Below are 21,334 nucleotides of genomic sequence, written 5' to 3'. Positions count from 1 at the left end.
TGCTCGCTGACCGGCTGCAGCCAATCCGCGCAGGGCCCTGGCTGGGCTGGCCGCCCGGATGAGGCCGTGGCGCCGGCTGGCGGCCATGGCGGCGCCCCCTGCCGGCGAGGAGGTCGAGGTGGCTGAGCCACCGCCTCCGCTGGCCGGGAGCGCCCCCGGGCAGGGCGGCGGGAGGCCGCCTTCGCGGAGAGCTCGACACACACGTACTACCTGTTCTTCCCGTGTCATTAGCACGAATTCCAGAACACCCCGCACTGCCTGTTCCCTCGGAAAGGTTCGCTCTCCCTACGGCACGCGTTCGGCAAACGCCCAGCTGCACCAGCTCCCCGTGCCTTCTCAGCAGCCGCCCGGCCCTTCCACCTTCCTGCGCTCGCTCGGCCGCAAAGCTGCAGCACCCCGCTGGCTGCCGCTCCACCGAGCCTACAGAGGAAATCTGAAAACAAACCTGGCTCAGATTCAATTAAAAAAAACAACTACAGACAACTGTCGACCACGTTCTGGGTCTACATTAAGTATTCCTTTGAAGGCTTGTTCATAAATTAGCTATAAATACAGGAATTGCACACCATACAGATCAATAACAACATGAATGATTTTTGCATAGTTTTTCTTTATTACATAATTCTTCCTCCCCCCCCCCCTTTCCAGAGCATGACTTCAGGGAACAAAGCTCTCAACACTTGTGGACTAAAGGAATTCCTGGACACATATTAGTCATGTAATTAAACATATTCCAAAAAAGCAAGATTGGAAATTAAACTGGCATGGATGAGTTGCGGGTGTCCCTTTCTGTAGCTTTACATATTCTCTCAAGAACCATAATCCTATTCTTTCGATGTGTGAGACATGATGATGAATCAGACAAAAATGCTTTCCATTTCATCAGCAGCCTTTTATCTCCATGTAACTTCTTCACCAGGCTTCAGTTCTCTGTGTGGAAAGAAAAAAATACAGGGCAGAGACTAAAATTAAGGTATTTTTTGTAGAATTGTTACTAATAAATGCAATTACTGATTCTACAAAACCTTAATTTTGAGAACTATGTGTAAATTTAAGTTTCCTTGCAATCATCAGTTACAAATCAATACTGATAAGCTTCCTCCTTTCTTCCCAAAGTTTCACTGGATTAAGTCCTCGTAACTCCCATTCAGGTAAATGGAAGCACAAACCAGCCAACCTCTAAGGACTGAACAAACTTTTTGTATAATGGGATCCAAAAGGAAAAATTCTACTTCTTTTAAATAAAAAAAAAATATTATTGTAGTGGGAACAGAACTAGGTGTGAAAGCAGACGGGACTTTTGCAATATACTGAAATACCAGCCCAACTTCATCAGCAACTGCAATAAGAAGAGTGCTAATGTAAGTCAGATTACATCATAAACTTACTTTCTTATTCAGAACTAATTTAGGTGAGACGGGAGTTAAAAACACAAAAACACCTGCAAACTGATAATAACATTCCTACCGTTAGTCCATGCTATGCAGCATGAGGTTTTTTTAACAGTGTTTCATTAACACTGTGGCCTAATACAGAATTAGAACTGCCATAGATGAGGCAATGTATTATCTCAATCCTTCCTAAGTCAGCCAGTAAGCCCAAACTAACAGCATATATAGTCACATCCTTCAGTGAAGATACAGCACTTGCCAACATAAATATTGTGATAATTTTCAAAAACTTGGTTATTAAATGATACAAATTTATGAAAGTATTTAGTTAAAAAGGGCTGTGATCATTTAAAATTTAAGACAGAAGTTTGCTACAATCCACTGAAAACCTGAAAATTAAAAGTTCAAGCACTGTTTCCCACTGAAGTTCTAGACAGAGACCAAATAATGGTTTCCACAAGAACCTGACAGCAGTTAATGATCCTCTCTTTCACGACCAAGCCCCAATCAAGCCCGTTTTCAGAAGGCGTTAAAGTGCCCTAAAACCCTTCAGGAATGCTTGCTGAAATTTTTAGAGCTTTCTTCCTTTTAATATTTTGACAGCATCCCTGATTTTTTTTTCAGACTTTAGACTCTCAAAAAGAAAAAAGAAGCACTTTGCAAAGTAACTCTATATATGTATATTTAAGAGGCATCATAAAGTAGACCTTCTATATAATAAGCTCTTGTTTCTGAAGGCAGTCAGTTTTTCATCGTTCTTTCTGTCCAAATAGCATCCAATCACAAATCCTAAGGGAACCAGGATGTGAACCCAGTGATCACGCACAGCTTGGGCAAAATTCACCATGACTGCTAGAAAGAAAAGCATAACAGATAAGAGTTACAGATAGATCTGGACATGGAAAGTGTTGCATACCTGGCACCTTTAATCTCACTCACTATGATCCTACAACAGCGTAATAAACATGAGGGCCATCAAACACTCCCTGCAAGACACAGGCTATTCTCAAACCCATACACAGGTTTCTTAGAAATAGTCCTAACTCACTCTTGGTCCTGGAAAATAGGATTTTATTCTAAAATGGGAAAGAAGTAGAAGACCTCTTTTAAAATACCCCTGGTGAAATTTCCCTTTAGGTGTTCTAGAGTAATGCACCCACTGAAGTTTGCTGTTCTGTAAACATTCTGTAAAACGTTACAAATGCATGTATAACCAAACTCTGGTAGACAGACGTTTATTATTCCTAACAAGACTGAAAAATATGCTGTACATTCAGTGGGGAATTGACAGATAAGGAAGAAAGGCCATTTCTATAATCCAGCGACATTTTCCCAATCTAACCAAAGCCTTCCAAACCAGCTCTTGCTGGAAGTTGTAAGAGACACCAAGGAAGTCGCCCAGCTGCGGGCTCGAACCGGCGGCCAGCTTACAGGGGAAGACACGGCCGGCACCGCCCCCTCCCGGCCGCTCCCTCAGCCGGCCGCGATAGCGGCCCGGGCCGGGGCTCGCGGTCTGACCCACGACGGGGCCCTGCTCGCTCCCGCCCCGCCGGCCGCGGAGAAACGCTGCCCCCTGCCCGCCCGCCCCCCCCCCCCCCCCGCCCGCCCCCCGCCCGTGCTCGCAGGGGCAGGAGCGGCACAAAGCCCCGAGGCCGAGAGGAGCTCCCGCCCGGCCCCTCCGGCCCCACGTCCCGGCAGAAGGGAGAGGACACGGGGCGAGGCGTTCCCGGGAAAGGCCGCCGCCGGTAGCGCGGGAACACGCTCGCAGCTGCCCCCCGCCCCGCTGCCCCGGCCGTTACCGCTCCTCGCCGCCGCCGCCAGTCTCCGTGCAGCGGCCACACCAAGGGCAACGGGCGGCGCCAGTAGGCCGGGAGAGCCCACGGGCTGCGCAGGGAGGTGGGGTAGGGCCCTCCCCCCCCCGGCGGCCTGGCAGTGGTGCCGTCCGTTACCCTTCCACCTTCCCTCCTCCTCCTCCTTTCTCCCCGCCTCCCGCAAGATGGCGGAGCGTTTCGCGCGCTGCGGCGGGGGTGGCAGGCGCGCGCCCCGCTGGGCTTGAGGGAGGCCGGCGCGCGGGCGGCCCGCGAGGCAGGTAGCGCCGCGAGGCAGGCAGCGCCGCGCGCCCGCCGCTCGGTGCCCCTCTCCTCCCCGCGGGGCGGCGGGCGCGGCCCGGCCCGGTACCGGGGCGTGAAGCGCTTGGCTCGCCCTCGCCGAGTTCGCCCCTCTCTTCCTCCTCTCCTTTCTCCGTCGCTTCCTCTCGGCTCGCCCTCTTGGCGCCGGGCCCGGTCGGCGAGGCTGACCCCGTTAGGGCCGCTGTCCCGGCGGCGGGGCCCGGCGGGGCGCTGGAGCCGGCTTGTGGAGCTGTTGGCCCGCCCCGCCCCGCGTTGGGCCTCCTGGGGCTGCCCCGGGACTGAGGGGCCGCGGGCCCCGCCTGGCCCCGGGGCGGCGGTGCGGGCTGCGCCGCTCCTGCTGATTCTTTTTTCTCTTCAATGGTAAAAAAAAATTTCTCTGCCTAGTAACAAAAGACCTACAGCTGCCAAACGTTAACGTCTGAGACTGAAATGGTATCTTGTAGCTGTATTGAACAGTATTCAGTGCGCTTATCCTGTGTATTCTCAGAAGCGCATGAAGTTAGAGCTAAATAAATAGACTTTTCCTTTGGATTAGTCAATGAAACCTTTTTTTCTCCCATTCAGGTTAGTTCTTTTGGAGATCAAATACTTGGGAGAGGAAAATGACATCGATTATCAAGTTGACTACACTTTCAGGGGTGCAGGAGGAGTCTGCCCTTTGCTATCTGTTGCAAGTAGATGAATTTCGTTTTCTTTTGGACTGTGGCTGGGATGAAAACTTTTCTATGGATATTATTGATTCTCTAAGGAAGTAAGTAGTTCACTTTATATGCTTTTGTAAAATAGGTCTTGTCTTTTTCTGAAAATTTTCAATACCATGCAGTGGTTTCTGTATGGTGATGTTAAATCCATCTTTTGGGTTTAAACTGGTTCTGGTTTGCGTGGATTTTTTTTTTTAATAATTTGAAGTATGTTTTATATGAAGGGAATTATGCTGCTGAAACATTTCCAGGAAAAACTTCTTTTCTTGTGAGTCTAATGAGTTACATCTATTAACTGTAATTCTCAAACTGTTCTGTTTGTTTTGGCTTGGATGTTTTGTTTTTGTCATAAACATGACAGAGCAGAGTTTATCGGAGCCTTACCTTGGGTCTAAACTAATTTAGAATGGTTAACTAAGTTTGAAATGAAAGAGTCCTTAGTGTATGTAGGCTGAATACAAAGTGGTTCGATACTCTCTTCTTGTTCCAAGATGAATAGACCGTCAGGAAAACAGCTTCCGTTAGCTTCCGTTACCTTCCTACAGCCCTGCATAGAAATAAACCTGTCTAGACTTTCATATTGAACTTCTGCAGGTTTACTGCAAGGAGCCAAGCACTGATTATGATGTTAGGACTGAAACATACAAGTTCCTGTAGAAAATAGATGCTGTTTTTATAGATTAACTTTTCTAGCTTTGACACACTTCTATTGTCTGAAGTCTTTTAACAGTGGATTATTATGTAGTAAGGATGATACATAAGATTTTTTTTGAGTGTCTTATTTTAGAAGTAATTAGGTAAAACCCACTTTTTAATAACAGCCATCTAGAAGGATGTGTGTTTCATAGTTACTATGTGAGGGAAACAAAAAGCTTTCAGCCCAAATCGTATTTGCATTTGTTGCATATATTTTATGCCCTCAAGTTTTTCAGGTCTGATAAGTAGTAAGCTTTTAGTCTGAGTTCTTATTTTATGCAACACTTTGCAAGAAAAAAACCTTACATTTTTAAAATGAATAAAACACTACAAATTTATGTGCCACTTAAATGATGTATTTGACGTTTTCTCTTTTTAAAGAAGTAAGTTTTGATTTGATCCTTTTCAGTTTAGGGATCGTTGTATTTTTTGTTACTTGGTCTTTCTCATCAGAAGAAAAGTTGTAGCCTGTTTTAGGTTTTTAGATGTATATACAATTTGTAGCGTGTCTGCAATGATAATATTTTTGGCCCCTCAGTTATTGTACTCTTTGATGTCCCAAGTATATATTACATCTCTCCAATCAAGATTTGACGTGAAACTTACGTCTTTCAGACCTTGAAATAGTGTTTTCAGAAGTCACTTGCATTTTTAAGTCCTTGAATGTTTGGAAATATCTGTAACTTTTATTTATGGCTTTAAAAACTTTGTTGTAAACCTGGAAGTATTTAGGTTTTCTTATTTGGCATTCAGACTTTCTATGTATTGTCAAAATAGCCATAATAGGGAGTATGTAACACCATACAGAACTCTTTTTACCAACTTCTGTTGTCCCTCTTTTTATAGACATGTACATCAGGTTGATGCTGTACTTCTTTCTCATCCTGACCCTCTACACCTCGGTGCTCTTCCGTATGCAGTTGGAAAAATGGGGTTGAATTGTGCCATTTATGCAACTATTCCTGTATATAAAATGGGGCAGATGTTTATGTATGATCTCTACCAGGTATTTAAGTTGACACTTTCTTACATAATGTCTTTGGTATGGTAGAATGCTCAGGTACTTGAACGCTCTATACTTCTTATTTGTTTTAGTCCCGCCATAATACTGAAGATTTCACACTCTTTACTCTGGATGATGTAGATGCAGCCTTTGATAAAATACAACAGCTGAAATTTTCTCAGATTGTGAACTTGAAAGGTAAAGTTGTCACCAAAGTTTAAATAAACTACTTTTAGTGAAAGACAGCATAGTCATTGACAGTTAAAGTGACTTTTTTTCTTCAAGGGAGTAAGTTTTGAAATATGCATTTTGCAGGCCTAAATTCAATAGCCCTGTGTTAATCTGCATCAGCTGAACGTTTGCCTCAGTAACTGTGTATGGAAATATGTGGAGTTTCCACTTAATGGGGAGGAGGTCATGCCAAAGCATATTTAGGTATTTGTTTAGTGTTTTTGGAATTTTTCTTGGAATTTTCTTGTGTCTCAAAAACATGTACTCATGCCTAGTGGTAGATACCTCAGAACTCATCAGTAACCAGTAACACAAAGGAAAGCTTTCTAGAGAATGAATAGGTTGCAGAGATTAAGTTACAGCATGTGGATGATTTAATGAGGAGATCTTCACCGACTGATACTCAGTGTAGTTCATTGCTAGCAACTGTGGCATCCACAGAATCAGCAGCTTTTCACTTATGTTGAATTTAAAGATAGAATGAAATGGAAACCCTGTTCTTGAACAAAGACTATATACAAGCTGACCACCAGCAGCAACTTGTCTCGGAGATGTATCTTCCAGTTACTGGATGCTGCTTGCCAAAATACTTGCCCCTGTAATTTGGAAAATAGACATGGGATGCCATCCTTGAAGGGCTTTTGACCCTTTTCAAGATACTTGTAGCAAGGCTATGTCCACACTGCAAACTTCTAAATCTTAAAAAGTAATTTTAGTGAACAACTTTAAAGTGCCCTACTTTCCCATGTTTAATGGAGATGATTAGAAAAGACTAAATGGATGCATTGAAGAAGATAATTTCTAGGTATTATTATTCAAGCTGTGCATTTCTGTTCAACTTGGTAGAATGCAGTAAAGACAGTGAATGATGGTCATGGGTGGTTTAGTTTTAATTTGATGAAGATACGAGCTAGCTCCAATGACAAGGAGTAACAGTGCATTACAAAAAAAAAAAAGGCATCAGTGCTGGAAAGATCAGTCATTCCTGACTGCAACACCTGAACACCTTTCTTGGTATTGTTTGGCTTAGATGTTTGTAATTCTGGAAAAATCCCGTTTTGTGTAATTTTTTATATGTGGGTTTGTAAGTAGCTAGACAGTGAATGATATAGTAAACATTTTGTGTTGCCCCAAAGAGAGGTCTGCCTTTCACCAGTGTACTTGCTTTCATGTAATATGTTTGTTATATATTATATTATATATAACTTAGGTCTGTAGTTACAGCAGCTCTTCAGTGCCTCTAAGTACTGGTGGAGGGAGGAAGTGATTTTCACTTTATTTTCTTTTTCTGGAGGCAAAATAAGAGACAAAAAAATCAAAGCTACTGGTTAGATGAGAAGGACAGATATGTTACTGAATTTTTTTGTACTTCGTTTGACTTTTTTCCCCATTAATAATTCTGGTGTTCAGTTCTTTAAAATTTCTCTCTCTTACTCAGAGTAATGGATTTGAATACATGTAATGTCCCTAAAATATTGAAAACTTTTGTAGGCAAAGGACATGGTTTGTCAATCACACCATTGCCAGCTGGCCACATGATAGGAGGCACAATCTGGAAGATTGTCAAGGATGGAGAGGAAGAAATTGTTTATGCAGTTGATTTCAACCACAAGAGGGAGATGTAAGTTCAACATAGCAATACATATTTCTTGGATGTTGTGTTTGGTGTGTGTCATGTAGTGTGTGATAAACAGGTATGGAAGTAGCAGTGCCTTTCCAGCTCTAATAAGACCACTAATTTCCCTTGCATTCAGATTAATCAATTTGAAACATGTATTAGCTCTGGGTTTCTTTATTCCACTAAGTTTTATTTATTTGCAAGTTTGAAGCAGGAAACATTCAGCTGCTGAGGAGTTTTGATTTCTGTACATGCAGACTTCTGCAAGCTAGCTGTCTTATTTTTTTCTCATAAAACAGAAATGCAAAGAGTGAGATTTTTTGCCTTTTTTCCACAGCCATCTGAATGGATGTTCCTTGGAAATGTTGAGCAGGCCTTCGTTGCTTATTACAGATTCATTTAATGCTACTTATGTACAGCCCAGGAGGAAGCAAAGGGATGAACAGCTACTGAGTATGTATTCTGTTTAGGCTTGAAAATAGCAATGTCATTTATTAACCACTGTAAGTTGTTTTTCTATGAGAAAATCATCAGCATCCAGGCTAAGAACCTTTATTAATATTTAAATTACTTTTTTTCTTTTTTCTGCTGGTACTCATCCAGTGGGTTAAAGATTTTCTTGAAACAATGAACCATATTTGAAGGCAGTGTATTTTACCCAGCATCAGTTAACCTCTAATGGATTTGTTAAATGACCTTCCTCACCACATTGTTTTTTAAATTCCCATTTTACAGTATTTTGTTTTTAATAAAAAAAGAAAAACCAAGAAAAAGTAGTATCAAGGCAGTGAGATCTTCAGAGCTACTGGAAGAGCTCCAGCTCCCTTTAATTTCAGTGGAAATGTGTTTTTGAATCTCTTCTGAAGTTTAATTTATTTCTGTGTTCAGTATGCTTTTGATTGTGATTGCTAGTGTGGTATAACAAACAAAAAAACCCCAACACCACAAACATTCTCATTTTGGTTCAAAGTGTAAGTAGGTTTTTGTTTTGTTTTTTATTCTTCTTAGCTAATGTTTTGGAGACATTACGAGGTGATGGAAATGTGTTAATAGCCGTGGATACAGCAGGCAGAGTTCTGGAACTTGCTCAACTTCTTGATCAGATCTGGAGAACGAAAGATGCAGGATTAGGAGTCTACTCTCTAGCACTTTTGAATAACGTCAGCTACAATGTAGTGGAGTTCTCTAAGTCACAGGTTGGTTTTGATTTTAAAATACAATTATTAAGAGGGTAATGGAATGTGCATGCAAAAGCATTTTGTTATTCTTTTTAACAGTAAAAAATGGCTAAATACTGGGTGTTGTCCTTGCTCTATAGTGTGTGTGTCTCGGTTCTTGTGATCAAGTAAGAGTCCAATCATGGCTGTGCACATGTTTCTTAATGCTCATTTCCTTTTTTTATCGTAAGCCTTGTTAGCATAGTTTAGAGTTGTTAAAAAAGATGACTTACAGTACTTGTTTCTGTGTTGTTTACACTCAGCAGTATTTCTCCACTTGCTGAGAATCATTAATGTAATCACATGCATATTGCATCCTGTACATATTATCAAGTTTGTACATTATCATTAGAACTTGTATTCTTATACATAACTTGTTTTTAATACATATTTCAGGTTGAATGGATGAGTGACAAGTTGATGAGGTGCTTTGAAGACAAGAGAAACAATCCTTTTCAGTTCCGCCATCTTTCCTTATGTCATAGTTTATCTGATCTAGCTCGAGTACCTAGTCCAAAAGTTGTTCTTGCCAGTCAGCCTGACTTGGAGTGTGGGTTTTCTAGAGATCTTTTCATTCAATGGTGCCAGGATGCCAAAAACTCTATAATTTTAACTTACCGCACTACACCTGGAACATTAGCAAGATTCCTGATTGATAATCCTTCTGAAAAAGTTATAGATATTGAGGTAAGAGTTGTCTATATACTCTCAGATTTCTTTATTGTGGGCCATCTGGGAAATATGAGCAAAACTGAATTTGGTTTCCTTTTTGACCTATTGGAAACTTCTAGTGGAGGAGGGAAATCGGTATGTTGCATGTTTATCCAATTGTGGATAAACTCACTTAAAAATAGGTCTCATTCGTAACTGCAAAATGCTTTTTGGTGGTTGGGTAAAATTAATACTCTATATAGATGAGCATGAAGTTGCTTTTAAATATTTAGACAACACTTTTCTTTGTGGTTTTGTTGTTAGAGAAAAAATTCTGTTTGCCGTTGATATACATATCACAATATACGATGGATTGTTCTTACTGGAAAATACTCTGGTTTTGGACGAGGGGAGCATCAAGTCAAATTAGTATAATATATCCCACCACAATTATAAAGACAATCAAAAGCTAGCAATTAAGACACATTTAATCATTATTCATGCTTCCAAATTATTTTCAATAATTTATATACCTGTATCTACTTATCTCTGGTAAATGTTATAATTTATGGGAGTCTCCTGTGATTGCAGTGATAATTTCAATCCTGATGATGCAGCTTTATTTTAGTTTTAGATTGGATTGGAAGCATAGAATTACAGTATTGGACTGTTAGCAGAATTCAGTATTACTCAAAATGACCTATACTCTAATCTGATTTTCAGAAAAGAAACAAAATTTACCATTGTTTTACCTGCTAGTATGACTTCACCAGGTTCTTCTGATTTGATGTTAGTGACACAAAAATTAAAAAAAAACCCACTGCTCATAAAATCACAGGATGCTTGGGTTTGGAAGGACCTCTGGTCCAGCCCTCCTGCTACAGCAGGTTCACCCAGAGCAGGTTGCACAGGATCACATCCAGGAGGGTTTTGAATGTCTCCAGAGAAGGAGGCTCCACAACCGCTCTGGGCAGCCTGTTCCAGTGCCCTGGCACCCTCAGAGTAAAGAAGTTCTTCCTCACGTTCAGATGGAAGGAACTGGCTGTGCTTCAGTTTGTGCCCGTTGCCCCTTGGCCTGTCGCTGGGCACCACTGAAAAGAGCCTGGCCCCATCCTCTTGGCACCCGCCCTTAAGATGTTTGTAGACATCGATAAGATCCCTCTCAGTGTTCTCTTCTCCAGGCTACAGAGGCCCAGCTCTCTCAGCATTTCCTCACAAGGGAGATGCTCCAGTCCCCTCATCATCTTCGTAGCCCTCCGCTGGACCCTCCCCAGTAGCTCCCCGTCTCTCTGGAACTGGGGAGCCCAGAACTGGACACAGCACTCCAGATGCTGCCTCAGTGGGGCAGAACAGAGGGGGGAGGATCACCTCCCTCGACCTGCTGGCCACGCTCCTCCTAATGCCCCCCAGGATCCCACCGGCCTTCTTGGCCACCAGGGCACACTGCTGGCTCATGGGCAACTTGCTGTCCACCAGCACTTCCAGGTCCTTTTCTGCAGAGCTGCCTTCCAGCAGGCCAGCCCCCAGCCTGTACTGGTGCGTGGGGTTGTTCCTCCCTTGGTGCAGGACCCTGCACTCGCCTTTCCTGAACTTCATTGGGTTCCTCTCTGCCCAGCTCTCCAGCCTGCCCAGGTCTCGCTGAATGGCAGCACAGCCAGCTGGTGAATCAGCCACTCCTCCCAGTTTGTGTCATCAGCAAACTGGCTGTGGGTACCCCCAGTCCCTTCATCCAGGTCACCGATGGGTAAGTTGAACAGGACTGGACCCATCACTGACCCCTGGGGAACACCACGAGCTACAGGCCTCCAGCCGGGCTCTGCGCCACTGACCACAACCCTCAGCTCTGCCGCTCAGCCATTTCCCAATCCACCTCACTGGTTGCTCACGTAGTGTCCCTGCGTTTACCTATGAGCATGTTATGGGAGACTGTGTCTTTCTGAAATGGAGGTAGACAACATCCACCGCTCTCTCCTTGTCTACCCGGTCAGCCATTCCGTCATAGAAGGCTGCCAGGCTGGGCAGGAGTGATTTCCCCTGGGTGAATCCATATTGACTACTCCTGACAACCTTCTTTTCCTCCACATGCTTAGAGGTGACATTCAGAGTGAGCTGTTCCATCACCTTTCCAGGGATGGAGGTGAGACTGGCAAGCCTGCTCATCTGAGAGTACTTGCATTCACTTAGATTTCCTGGAGATGTTTTAAGAAATTTTTGAAAACTAATGGTTTTTGATACTTTTAGAAATGCTTTTCTGTTAAAGTAGACTCTACTGATTGATTGCATTGTCATAATTTTACCATGCTAAGGTGCCATACGTTTGCCTAACATTGTCTTGTATGTGACATATGAGTTGTATTTGTCCTTTGTACTTAAATACAAATATTCTTGTCAGTAGTGTGTAAGAGAAGTATTGAAGTCAGCTACTCATAATAATAGCAATTCTAATTCTGTCTGCAGTTGAGAAAACGTGTCAAGTTGGAAGGAAAAGAACTTGAAGAATACCTAGAAAAGGAGAAACTAAAGAAAGAAGCAGCTAAGAAGCTGGAACAGTCTAAAGAGTAAGTATGTTGGCTGTTTTTGCATTCTGATTTGGTCAAAGTTGAGATTTGTGTGTGGTCATTCTGCTGCTTCAGCCATTTACAGGGATAAATGAAAATCATAGTTTCGATAGACTTGTCTGAGGGCACTGTGGAATCAGGAGTGGTTGTCTTTAATCTGTTGTTTATGATAGACCTGTTTCATCTGCCATTTGACTGTGAGGTCTTTCTCAGATACACAAAATGTGTTTGTCCTTGGCTAGTGTTATATCAACTTATTTTCCAGTCAGTGTGTTTATGTAATACTAAAGCTGAAGGGAAAGAGCTAGTGGTTTTTTTATGAATGTCGTTTCAGGGCAGATATTGATTCCAGTGATGAGAGTGATGCTGAAGAGGATATTGACCAGCCAACTGTACATAAGACAAAACATGATTTGATGATGAAAGGTGAAGGTAGCCGGAAAGGAAGCTTCTTCAAACAGGCAAAGAAGTCTTATCCAATGTTTCCAGCCCCTGAAGAAAGAATTAAATGGGATGAATATGGCGAGATTATCAAGTATGTGGTGGTAAATGCATGCTAACATGTAATAACTATGAAATAACTAAAAAGTAAAAGTAATAAAAAGTGCCATTTTGCCTCTTGCAGTACTGTTACATATTCTTCCAAAACTGCAGTAACTTTTGAACAGATAGGACAGTTTGCACTAAGTCTCACAGGAAGCTTGTGATAGGGTTGAAGCTGCAGAGCGGTGATCCCTGGCCTGTGTTCACACCTCTTGGGATGTGTTTCCACTCCAGGCTTCTTTTTTTTCCTTTTATCTTAGAAGATTTGATTTTTTAAATAATCTGAGGTTTTTTTCTCCTTTAAATTACACATAATTTTGATGAATTTGTAATGAGAGGGAAGAACATTGTTCATCCTAGAAAAATCTAGCGATACTTGTATTTGCATGATGAATACTTGCTAGAAAACCTCAATTTGCTAGCATTTCCCGAGATACCAGTTTGTTGTTAAGATAGGAAGGTGATATTTTCCATATGAACTCTGTGCAAATATAGAAATAATGAAGGAAAGTGTAATAAAATTGTCGGCAATAACAATTATAAGACATTTCAGTACTAATAGTCAGCATTGTTTGTTTTTTATGTTCTGTAGTGCTTTGGTTTTACTGTAAGACTATTAAAAGCAAAATGCCTTTCATTCTTTAGACCTGAGGATTTTCTAGTTCCAGAACTTCAAGCAACAGAGGAAGAAAAAAGCAAATTAGAATCTGGTTTGACAAATGGAGAAGAGCCTATGGACCAGGATTTATCAGATGTTCCTACCAAATGTATTTCTGCAACAGAATCCATGGAAATTAAGTGAGTGCTTTTGTTCTTGTCAGTTCTGCTAGAATGGTGTATGGGTATGGTGCAAACTGGGAAAAGGCTAGCTTGGAATTAAGAAAGTGGGAAAGGGCTTGCTTTTTGTTTTGCTTCTTCCTCCTCACCCTCAAGCTATCTAGGTTAGTTTTTTACTAGCCTTTCTGGGAGTACAGTACAGAATCTTATAGTTCCCCACCCTGAAGAAATTCAGTTTGTTCCCCATCTGATGGAGACAAGTAAGAGGAAGAACAAACAATACAGTAGTATGTTAGCATAGATACTCAAATGTATATCCATTTTGTTAAAAGAACAACTTGCCCAAATATGCTTCTCTCATGTTTTGGTTAACTATGCAAGTGAATTTTGGGAATTTATAGTGTTAAATACACATAACATGCTCATACCTGGTAAATCTGTATCTTACAGATGCATAGTATAGCTTGTGCTGACAGCTTTTGCTGATACAGAATAATTTCAAAATATTTTCTGTTTTTAAATACTTTGGACCACTTAAATGTTTAATCTTTTAAACTAAAAAGTGTTTTTCTTGGGTTTTTAATTCAAACTAGAGCCAGAGTTACATACATTGACTATGAAGGACGCTCAGATGGGGACTCAATTAAAAAAATTATTAACCAAATGAAACCAAGACAACTCATCATTGTCCATGGACCACCTGAGGCCAGTCAAGACCTTGCAGAATGTTGCAGAGCTTTTGGTGGAAAAGATATTAAGGTTTACATGCCAAAACTGCATGAAACAGTAGATGCAACTAGTGAAACTCACATTTACCAGGTGAGGTACTAGAATTTGTTAGTTGTGTAAGTAATGTGAACTGTAGTAGAGCTGTATTGGCAGACTTTAATTTGGTCTTCCATTCTTTGGGAGAGGAGAGGTGTTATTACCTATGTGTACACTTGGTTTTGTGTGATCAAAACATTAGTAGAGTTTTCCGTCTTCTAGGTAAGCATTCTCCTTAAGTTTATTATTCATAAGAAGTATTTAAAAGCTTAAACATGAGATCTGTGTGTTTTTACCTGTAGGGCAAAAGGCAAGGCTTCTGTCCATGGGAGCACTGGTTAGCTTTACTGAAGTCATAATATATTTATAATACTGATATTTAGAGTACCACTGTACACTACCTGCAATTCAGGATTCTTTTTGGAATCTGAAGGGGGGGCCTTAAGAAAGCAAAGAGGAAAAAAAAGCCCCCACCTTTGTATCTAAGAATGAACATGTAAAGTTAAGATTATGTTTTAAGTTTGTTAAAAATAAATAAATCATGCCCCTACCCCCCCAAAAGAAATTAATGTGATGGTTCTTGGAAAGTGAAGTTACGATAATATGTTATATTGTGTTAATATATTGCGCTTAATTTTCATGGTTAAGCTCTAAATAAGAAAACTTGGATAATTTCTGTGAAGTATGTGAAAATCTGTGTTTATTTTGTTGGTGGGGTTTTTTTTGTTTTGTTTTGGCTTTTTGGGGTTTTTTTTAAAGCTGTGAGGATTGCTAGTGTGCAAGAAATGACATGATTTTTCACAAAATACTTGAGTAAAATTGTAATTGCTTTGATTTCCTTTCAGTTTTTATATATGTTATATATCTAAAGGGTAAATTCTGTCTTCTGTGTAGCTTTAGTTTGTTTTTCTTTTTGAAGCTTTCTGAACAGATGATGTACGCTGGAGACATTGAATTAGAAAATAATAGATGTGAGTGGGGCATAAGAATCCTAGTCCCTTGAGTGGACTGTGCTGCAGATGGATAGTTAGTTGCACTATCTTTCATATAGTTGCAACTTTGATTGATGATAGGGATCATACACAGTAATATGTGGATAACAGCCTTTCAGAGTAGGGCTTAATTTAACAGGTTAAAGTCCTGGAATGTACCAGACAAATCAGGGCAAGGTAATGTTTTGGTTGCTTTAAAACATGATATTTACAGTATCCCTTCTTACAATAAAATAGTAATTACAAATATTGGAGGGTTGAAATTTGGAACTGCTGTTCAGTAACCTAAATGCATCAATAGAAACTTTCCTTAACTTTATTAAAGCCAACTGAGGAACTTCTTGGACACAAAAAAGGTTTCTGATGTTTTAAAAATAAGTGATTGCTCTTGCTATAAGTTTTAACTCACGTTTGCAGTTGTATAGGTCCTTTTTTTATTTTAACCAAGACAAAAAAGGTATTGATCTCCACTGCTTTTTAAGTTGAGTAGTGACATGAGGGTTATTATATTTTGAAACTATAGAACATCTTGCCTTGGTGATACTAATTCCCTCCTTTCCCTTTCAAAAGAGTATGAATCAAACACATGTGAAGAGACAGTGAAAGGAAAACTGGTAATTTTTAAAGCTTGAAGTAAGAAAACTCTGTGTTTTCCATCAAACTAACAGTACTTTTATTTTTGTGAAACCCAGGTCAGGTTAAAAGATTCTCTTGTCAGCTCCCTTCAGTTCTGTAAAGCCAAGGATGCTGAGTTGGCTTGGATAGATGGTGTTCTGGACATGCGGGTTTCAAAAGTAGATACTGGAGTTATTCTGGAAGAGGGAGAGTTGAGGGAAGATGAAGACTTAGAGATGCAAGTGGATATGCCTTCTTCGGACTCTAGCGTCATTGCACAACAGAAGGCCATGAAAAGCCTCTTCGGTGACGATGACAAGGAGATGTGTGAGGAGAGTGAGATCATTCCTACTTTGGAACCTCTGCCACCTCATGAGGTACAGCAGTTATGTTGATCTGGGCTTCTGTTTTTGAAGAGCTCTGTATTCATTTTTCTTTTTCTAGTGCTTAGAGGCTGATATGGTGACCTTACTAAAATGAAAGCCTAACTGAAACTGGATTTTTGTGTTGGATTTTCTCTTTGTTAAACCTGGTACTGTGCTTTGTTCGTATTTTAGGCTTTTCAGCAAGGATGATCTCTTGCATCCATTAACAGTGTCTAACATATACAGTACCATCTATTTATGAAGCTAAGTTTTTAATCAGCATGTTACATATTTGTAGTTAGTACTTGCAGATTTGAAAATTAATCGGCATTTAGTCACTCTTGGATTTTTTTGTTTTGTTGATGCTGTGGAAAATACTTAATATACTTGAGGTACAGGTCTTTGACATTCATATGTCTGCTTCTATAGTAGTGATTTGAGAGTTTGTTAGTTTAATAATTTCTATAAATTCATCTTTACTCTTAAATACTTTACATGTGAGTAGATATTCTCTCTCTTTATTGAATTATTACAATGCCTTCTAACTCTAGAATTGCTTTTAGGACTGTGCAACAGTATCTTAAAATGTAGTCAGTTCTAGGAGCTAGATAAATGTGGAGAAAACACTGAAGTCTGTTCAGATTAATGTCATAGAAGTCATGTAGTGATCAGCAGCTGCAGTTCAGTCCCTGCATAACATCGCTTGGAAGGGGGATCTTCAATGATAGCTTTCCATTTATCTTCGATATTTGAGCAAAGGAAGAAACTTTTCCTTTACTTGATAGATAACTTATAAGGCCTTCCTATCCTGGAAATGCCTTGCTGCAGGTCAATGGAAATAAAACCAGTCTTCCCGTTTATAGTCTTGTAGTCTAGTCCAGACTGCTGCTAACACACTGACGAGGAGATCTTTGGGAAAATGGAAGGTATTAAATAGCAGAAGTATTAAAATTGTGTGTGTTGTTTAAAGGTTCTTGGACACCAGTCTGTATTTATGAATGAGCCAAGACTGTCTGACTTCAAGCAAGTTCTCTTGCGAGAAGGTATACAAGCTGAATTTGTAGGAGGAGTGCTTGTGTGCAACAATCTGGTGGCTGTTCGCAGGGTAGGTGTTCTGTGTCTTAAACTTCGGTAAATAATATTTTAAGTGAAATTGGAGTTTTCGTTAGTGTAAAGATAATAAATTGCACCATGTCTTTTATTTCAGACTGAAACAGGACGCATTGGATTGGAAGGCTGTCTCTGTCAGGACTTCTATAGGATAAGAGACCTTTTATATGAGCAATATGCTATTGTCTAAAGGAAGTGCTGCAAAGATGTTTTTACTTGAACTTTTGAAGACTGGGGATTTCGCCCATTTCGACGACTTGTAGTTTTCTAATTTATACAGGGGAAGCCTAATTCATAAAAAAAATCAACTACCCTGAACATGTAAATAAATAACTGCTACTGTTGTTCATAAATTTGTTGGTACATTCCATGTTGTTGACTTTCAAACTGTTACGACTTGCCATCTCCCACATAACACATTATAAATGAGTTTGTGACTATGAACCCTTCTCAGGAAAGGTTCTGTTTGTCAAGACATGTTTTGGTTTCATAGATTCCCTGCTAAAGTGTACAAAATACATAAGTCATTCTTCTGTTCTAAAATAAGATTAGAGGGGAACTGTGGGTTTCTTTGGTTTTGTTCTTTTTGGGGTCTCTGTGATTTATTTTTTTTGTTTTGTTATTTTTGTTCTTTGTTGGTTTTTTTTCTTTTAACTTTGGTTTACAGACAGTCTTGAGTTTTGTTGTGTGTTTTTTGAATGGAGGTTAGTTAAAGTACATTTTTAATAGCCCACTTAAAGCTGAACTACCTATACTTCCCCGCAGTGTTAATCTGGCTGCATCTCAATGTTGTATCTGCTCCATCTTACTGATTTGTTCCAGAAAAGCATTTCATATTCTGTATAAAGTATTACTCTGCAGGATCAAAAAATTGCTTTGGAAAGGTACTCTAAGAAAACTGGATAATGCTGTAAGGCAGCTTAAAATCTGTTAATTTTGTGCTTCAGAGTAACTTCTGTACAAACATAGAATTTGTAACTTCTAATTTTGCAAAATGGTGCTTACTAAAAATTTTTTCTGAGTTCTGATTTTAATGCTTTCAAAGTTTAAAGACTTTATTCATGCCCTGCTGTTTGTTCAGAGTGCCATGAGCTAAGTTCAGGAAGAGTTCATGTGATTTAATGGTTTTGCACCCTGTTTCATTCTAATTGCATGTTTTTATGCCATTTTTCATTCTAGTTGACAGTGGCACTTCCTGTAGCTGCTGCTGCTAGGAATTGAACTTACATCCTAGTTGAAGATGATCACAGGTTTGGGCACCTTAATTTCTCAGAAATTAACTTATGCAAATAAATGGCCTCGAGTTAATTTAATCCTTTTTTCCCCTGTCCATGTGTGAACCACCAGCTTTGGCAGTGGAGGGTTGCTTGCTTGTTTTTGCATAAAACAGCAATGTAATACGTGCTCTGTGTATATGTTTAAATAAAACCTTTTGAAGAAGTGGCAAAAAATAGCCCTGTGGGCTGTCAATGGAAAGCTAATTTACTTTGCAACTCATTCAGATAGAAAACTATCTGATCTACAGATGGATTCTTTTAAAAAGAGTAACTTAAAACTGAAGACTCTAAAACAAACAAACAGCAACAGAAAAACAACCAAAGAAACCCAAACCTGCTAGAACTATATACTAAAAATGTAAAAACTTTGAAAATTTAATGCAAGTGTGAATGTGGTTTGTTACACAAAGAAAATCTTGGTAAGAATGACTGAATGGCTCAACACTTTTTTTTTTTTTTCTTGTTACAGTGTAGAAAAACGTTTATTTTCAATTATATTGACAGCCAAAACTTCATAGAAATGCTCTGGTTTTGTAGCTGTTTTGTAGCAATGCTATGTAAATGTATATGATACTGGATGCTTGCTGGTGAAAACTATTGTATTACTACTGTTGCTGATACTAATGAACTTTTATAAAGTGAGTTACTTTGTACATAAATCATATTGGCCTTAGGACTTTTAACTTGAGGGCTTAGGGTGGGCAGAGATCACACATGCCTGCATGGAATATACTAATAAAAGAAAAAAATCCCTTAGGAAATCAAACTAAGAATAGTGCTGTTTGTAAGAAAAGGATAAAGACAAGATGGTGTGATCACAAACCTTTGTCAGTTTTGTTTGTTGGTTTTTTTTAACCCATTGATTCAAATTCAGCTAAGTTTAATGAAAGTTTAGTGTAGTCAGTCACTAAATTCCTGTGTCGTCTGATAAAGAAGAGAACCCCAAATTAATGCCATCACTAAGGAAAAGGCTCAAGTATGAGCAAAACAGCTAAATTGTTTAGTTATTTTTTTAGTCTATCAGCATAAGCGTGGGCTGAAATCAGTTGATATGCGAGGCAACAGTAGTCATCCGAGTGCTGGGACTGAGGAAAGCTGGGTTTGTGGACAGTTCTGGTAGTGAGAGGGGTTACAGGACATCCTTAATAAACAGGCTGCGGCTGTGCAGTGGGGCAGGTGTGCTGCTTGGCTATTCATTCGTTGCTTGTAAGCAGTGTGGAACTGAGGCAAATTCCCGTGAATTTTGTCTAGTCTGCTGTCGGTTCTCTGATAGGTTATTTCTGTTGTTCTTAACTGCAATTTGCTGTAAACAATACACCTAACTTCTCTATATCTATTTTAGAGTTACTAATCTCGTTCTTGTTCCTGTCCAAAAATGAAAGATTAATTTTCCCTTATCTCCTCAAAATGTCTGTGCTTTCATGGAATGTAAGCTGTGTTTTCTGACTTCTGCATTTTCTTCATTAGCAGTTAAAACTTGGCAAGGAGTACCATTTCTTACTCTTTGCTCTATTGCTCATGAGGGCAAGAATATTAACTTAAGTCAAACTTAGTTTTGGTACTTACTGACCACTTAAACATTTCCTTCCAAGGGTCATCTTGGATAATTAGGATTCCTCAGCTAAGAGGCGAAGAGGTGTGGATACACAGGAAAGGCATAACTTGTCTTATGCCATCCCTAGGGTCTGTAGTAGGTTGTGCGTAAACGTGCCGATGGGGTAGAATACGAAGACATATTTGAAAAGATAAGGGAACGTAGAAGCAGAACTCCTTAACAATAATTCCAGAATTGATTCTTGAGTTGTTCCCATTGTCAACATAGCTTTACCCCGAAGTTAAATAACTTTGTGGGTGACAGTCTTGTTTTTAATCGTTTTACTTTGACAGTATGTACTGGAGGTACTTTTCTGGAAACCTTTCTTCTCCTTCCCTGAATAATATTTAGACTTAACTGGATCCACGTCTCAAAGTAATGTGTTAATGGAAATGTAGCATGCCCTGCATTCAGTGAGAGTAACAGTCTCATGAGAGCATTTGAGATCTATTTGGTGGAAAAACTTGTTTGGAAAAGTAGGAACTCTTCTGTATCTGTACTAGCTTTTAGTTGCTGTCAAACACTATTCATTTGGAATAATTTAAAGCAAAGAGACACCCTACCAACTCCCTGCCCCTCCTCCCCCAATAATTGGTATAGATGGTTGTACCCTGAAACACCTTGTGTAGAATAAACATTTCTTTGATAAGACGGGACATGCATTAATATTTCAGTTAGGAAAGAGGAGTGTATTGCCTGGGAAAAACTCTTCAACCACGAAAATTTTTGGAAACTTTGGTAAAAGAAATCTTAACTGTAAGGATCTGAACATTGCACAGTATTCTGTTTCATGGCATTTACAGATGTTTTCATAGTTTTAAAAAGATGGTGCTGGGGAAGATGAGCTCACAGTCAAATCTGATAATGAAATGCATCCAATAAACAGAATTCTAGGTCTTGATCTGAAAACTGTATAGGGACCCTAGGGTAGTTCAAAATGGGATAACGAAACTAGATCAAAAGAATCTTGAAAATTGCCTGTTGAAAATTAAAGTATTTTTTAAAATAAACAGTTTTACCTTCTTTGAGACTTTCTGACTGGAAAAGAGAGATGAGACAAAGATGAAAATTTGTGTCACTAGGATTTGTTTTGTAAAGGAG

The 21,334-nt window shown here is 39.9% G+C and overlaps 2 protein-coding genes across 7 annotated transcripts; one reads left to right on the top strand and one right to left on the bottom strand.

The window, feature by feature from the left end:
• Window positions 1–590: 590 nt before the first annotated feature.
• On the bottom strand, window positions 591–3,682 carry NDUFB1 (NADH:ubiquinone oxidoreductase subunit B1). Of its 4 annotated transcripts, none has more exons than XM_040600531.1 (3): window positions 3,570–3,682; window positions 2,099–2,243; window positions 591–930 (listed from the first exon to the last, which is right to left on the bottom strand). In XM_040600531.1, the coding sequence occupies exons 2-3, from the start codon at window positions 2,236–2,238 to the stop codon at window positions 894–896; spliced, it is 177 nt and encodes a 58-aa protein (XP_040456465.1). In that variant the 5' UTR covers window positions 2,239–2,243; window positions 3,570–3,682; the 3' UTR covers window positions 591–893. The 4 variants fall into 4 exon arrangements, with proteins under 4 accessions (XP_040456465.1, XP_040456462.1, XP_040456464.1 ...); XM_040600528.1 differs by lacking the exon at window positions 3,570–3,682 and adding an exon at window positions 3,191–3,295; XM_040600530.1 differs by lacking the exon at window positions 3,570–3,682 and adding an exon at window positions 3,191–3,290 and having other exon boundaries at window positions 2,099–2,240.
• Window positions 3,372–19,298, top strand: CPSF2 (cleavage and polyadenylation specific factor 2). Of its 3 annotated transcripts, none has more exons than XM_040600521.1 (15): window positions 3,372–3,480; window positions 4,085–4,271; window positions 5,764–5,923; window positions 6,013–6,118; window positions 7,643–7,772; window positions 8,107–8,222; window positions 8,778–8,965; window positions 9,383–9,673; window positions 12,095–12,195; window positions 12,530–12,730; window positions 13,384–13,536; window positions 14,109–14,334; window positions 15,965–16,264; window positions 17,223–17,357; window positions 17,460–19,298. In XM_040600521.1, the coding sequence occupies exons 2-15, from the start codon at window positions 4,123–4,125 to the stop codon at window positions 17,550–17,552; spliced, it is 2,349 nt and encodes a 782-aa protein (XP_040456455.1). In that variant the 5' UTR covers window positions 3,372–3,480; window positions 4,085–4,122; the 3' UTR covers window positions 17,553–19,298. The 3 variants fall into 3 exon arrangements, with proteins under 3 accessions (XP_040456455.1, XP_040456456.1, XP_040456457.1); XM_040600522.1 differs by having other exon boundaries at window positions 3,373–3,476; XM_040600523.1 differs by lacking the exon at window positions 3,372–3,480 and adding an exon at window positions 3,863–3,880.
• Window positions 19,299–21,334: the final 2,036 nt, after the last annotated feature.

Source organism: Falco naumanni, chromosome 7, assembly GCF_017639655.2.
Source record: "Falco naumanni isolate bFalNau1 chromosome 7, bFalNau1.pat, whole genome shotgun sequence".
NCBI lineage: Eukaryota > Metazoa > Chordata > Aves > Falconiformes > Falconidae > Falco > Falco naumanni.
Note: the sequence above shows the minus strand (reverse complement) of the source record. Positions and strands in the feature narration are given on the sequence as shown.

What these genes read in the sequence shown, in the direction of transcription:
- CPSF2 (XM_040600521.1), top strand. Translation starts at nt 4,123, where the DNA reads ATGACATCGATTATCAAGTTGACTACACTTTCAGGGGTGCAGGAGGAG. An exon ending in AAGGGATGAACAGCTACTGA is followed by an intron (nt 8,223 to 8,777) that starts GTATGTATTCTG and finishes TATTCTTCTTAG; the next exon opens with CTAATGTTTTGGAGACATTA. An exon ending in GAATATGGCGAGATTATCAA is followed by an intron (nt 12,731 to 13,383) that starts GTATGTGGTGGT and finishes TTCATTCTTTAG; the next exon opens with ACCTGAGGATTTTCTAGTTC.
- NDUFB1 (XM_040600531.1), bottom strand. Translation starts at nt 2,238, where the DNA reads ATGGTGAATTTTGCCCAAGCTGTGCGTGATCACTGGGTTCACATCCTG. An exon ending in AAGAGCTTATTATATAGAAG is followed by an intron (nt 931 to 2,098) that starts GTCTACTTTATG and finishes CTTTCCACACAG; the next exon opens with AGAACTGAAGCCTGGTGAAG.